This window comes from Solanum tuberosum, unplaced genomic scaffold (assembly GCF_000226075.1).
Source record: "Solanum tuberosum cultivar DM 1-3 516 R44 unplaced genomic scaffold, SolTub_3.0 contig00461, whole genome shotgun sequence".
Classification (NCBI taxonomy): domain Eukaryota; kingdom Viridiplantae; phylum Streptophyta; class Magnoliopsida; order Solanales; family Solanaceae; genus Solanum; species Solanum tuberosum.
Window position 1 is genome coordinate 1 of NW_006241007.1, and position 2,145 is coordinate 2,145.

Consider the following 2,145-nt stretch of genomic DNA (forward strand, 5'->3'; position numbering starts at 1 on the left):
ATGTTATAAAGTTTTCCCTAGTAACATTGCTGGATTCCCCTCTCTGCAGTCCTTTTTATTATTGTATTATTTTCTCATGGGATGTTATAAAGTTTTCCCCGATAAAAAGTCATCGTTACTTTTTAAACTCTGTTTCAAGTTAAAATTAGACAAGTAAATTGAAATGGATCGAGTAGTTAATTTGATAGAGAGATGATATGAGTCATTGCTTAGATAGAACTGAATCTACACTTCTAGAAGTAATTTATAAAGATTTGTTTCCTTTTGTATTTTATTTTTATGAAAGGAAATTAATAAGAGAATAAGAACACAGAAGTAAACAAACCTGACCAAATTCCTATTTTAAGGAATATATTTCTTTGGAAAAAAGACTACTAAAACTGCTGTAGAAAAAGGGATAGATCTGCTCACATAAAATCATGGAAAATTTAAATATTTGACAGATCAATTTGCAGTACTAAACATGTACTCACTCCGTCCCAATTTAAGTGTTTTAGTTTGATTGGATACAAATTTAAGAAATAAAGAAATATTTTTGAATTATGTCGTTGTAAATTAAAAATATGTGTAGTCATTTAATCTTTGCGGTCATAAACTTGCTAGGTAAAATATTGAAATTTAAAAACTTAATAAACATCTGGAAAAAAAAACCTCTTTTTGAAACAAACAAAAAAGTAAAGTAACAAACTTAAATTTTTGGGACCATAAATAATTTGGTTTGTTGTGGAGATAGATATCAAATTACTTAATATATCTGCAGTAGAAACGTACACACAACTCTGCATTTAAGAATAACTTTGACATCCACATTATTCCTCATTCAAAAAAAAAGTGATAAAATGGAGGAACCGACTAAAAGATGAGGCGAATCCAGAATTTAGAGTCAGTGGATTTTGGATGTCCGTGAATTATTTTAACATAATATATACATAGTTCGAGCCAAAAGACAACTAATTTTGTATGGTACAACAGAAATTACATTGAAGTGTTGCAAGAGCATCAGGTATGAAATTATGGAAGAAAGCAATGCACTTTGGTTATAGAAAACAAATAGCAAAGAAATGGATAGATGAATTCAAAAAAGTATGGCACATAGCAGGACCAGCAATTATAACTTCAGTTTCTGTATTCTCTTTGGACTGTGTAACTGCTGCCTTTGCTGGTCAACTTGGAAAACTTGAGCTTGCTGCAGTCTCTGAAGTTCAAAATGTTCTACTATGCTTTGTAATTGGAATAATGGTATGTTCGACCTCAATTCAGTTGAACTCACACAACATTGCCCTAGATGATTCATTCAAATTTCGTGTTGAATTCTATGATATTAGTTAGGATTAGGAAGTGCACTGGAGACGCTTTGTGGTCAAGCAGTTGGTGCAGGGGAATACAACATGCTTGGAATTTACTTACAAAGATCATGGATTATCAGTATAGTGGCAGCATTGCTATTGACACCGACTTATTTCTTCGCGTCTCAAATACTGAAGCTCCTACATCAAGATACAGAAATATCTTATCTATCTGGTAAATTTGCAATTTGGATAATTCCTCAAATATTTGCAAGTGCATTGCACTATCCTACAGAGAAGTTCCTTCAAGCTCAGAGCAAAGTTTGGTTTATGGCTTTTAGTTCAATGTTGACATTGGCAATTCATGTGTTGTTGAATTGGATTTTTGTGACAAAGTTGAGTATGGGACTTGTTGGTGCTGCAATAGCTGGGAATATATCTTTTTGGATTTTGGTTGTGTCAAAGATTATTTATATTGTTTGTGGTTGGTTTCCTGAGGCATGGACTGGTTTTTCATTTTTGGCTTTTAAGTCATTAACCAAATTCTTGAGGCTCTCAGTTTCCTCAGCTATAATGTTATGGTAAGTGTGGTGAATGACTACAAATTCATATGTTGCTCGGACTCGACGAGCACTTGTTCACATTTATGAAGAGTCCGAGCAACATAGATAAATTCAGTTTCAGTACATCTGAGAGTGTGTTACATACTCTGAATCAATTTTTTTCCCTGACGAATGAATCTAATGATGGCAGTTTAGAGGTATGGTACTTCACAGGAGTGATCTTAGTTGTAGGAGGCTTGAAGGATGCTGAAGTTGCTGTTGACTCACTATCAATCTGGTAAAATATATTCCATAAA

General features: G+C 33.1%; 1 protein-coding gene across 1 annotated transcript; it reads left to right on the forward strand.

Moving 5' to 3' along the window:
- Positions 1-1,019: 1,019 nt before the first annotated feature.
- On the forward strand, positions 1,020-2,126 carry LOC102594997 (protein DETOXIFICATION 30-like; the record flags this gene model as incomplete). The annotated part of the gene is made up of 3 exons (XM_006368019.2): positions 1,020-1,239; positions 1,326-1,867; positions 2,040-2,126. Coding segments are annotated over exons 1-3 (842 nt in total), but the record flags the coding sequence as incomplete, so codon positions are not given.
- Between the last annotated feature and the right edge of the window lie 19 nt (positions 2,127-2,145).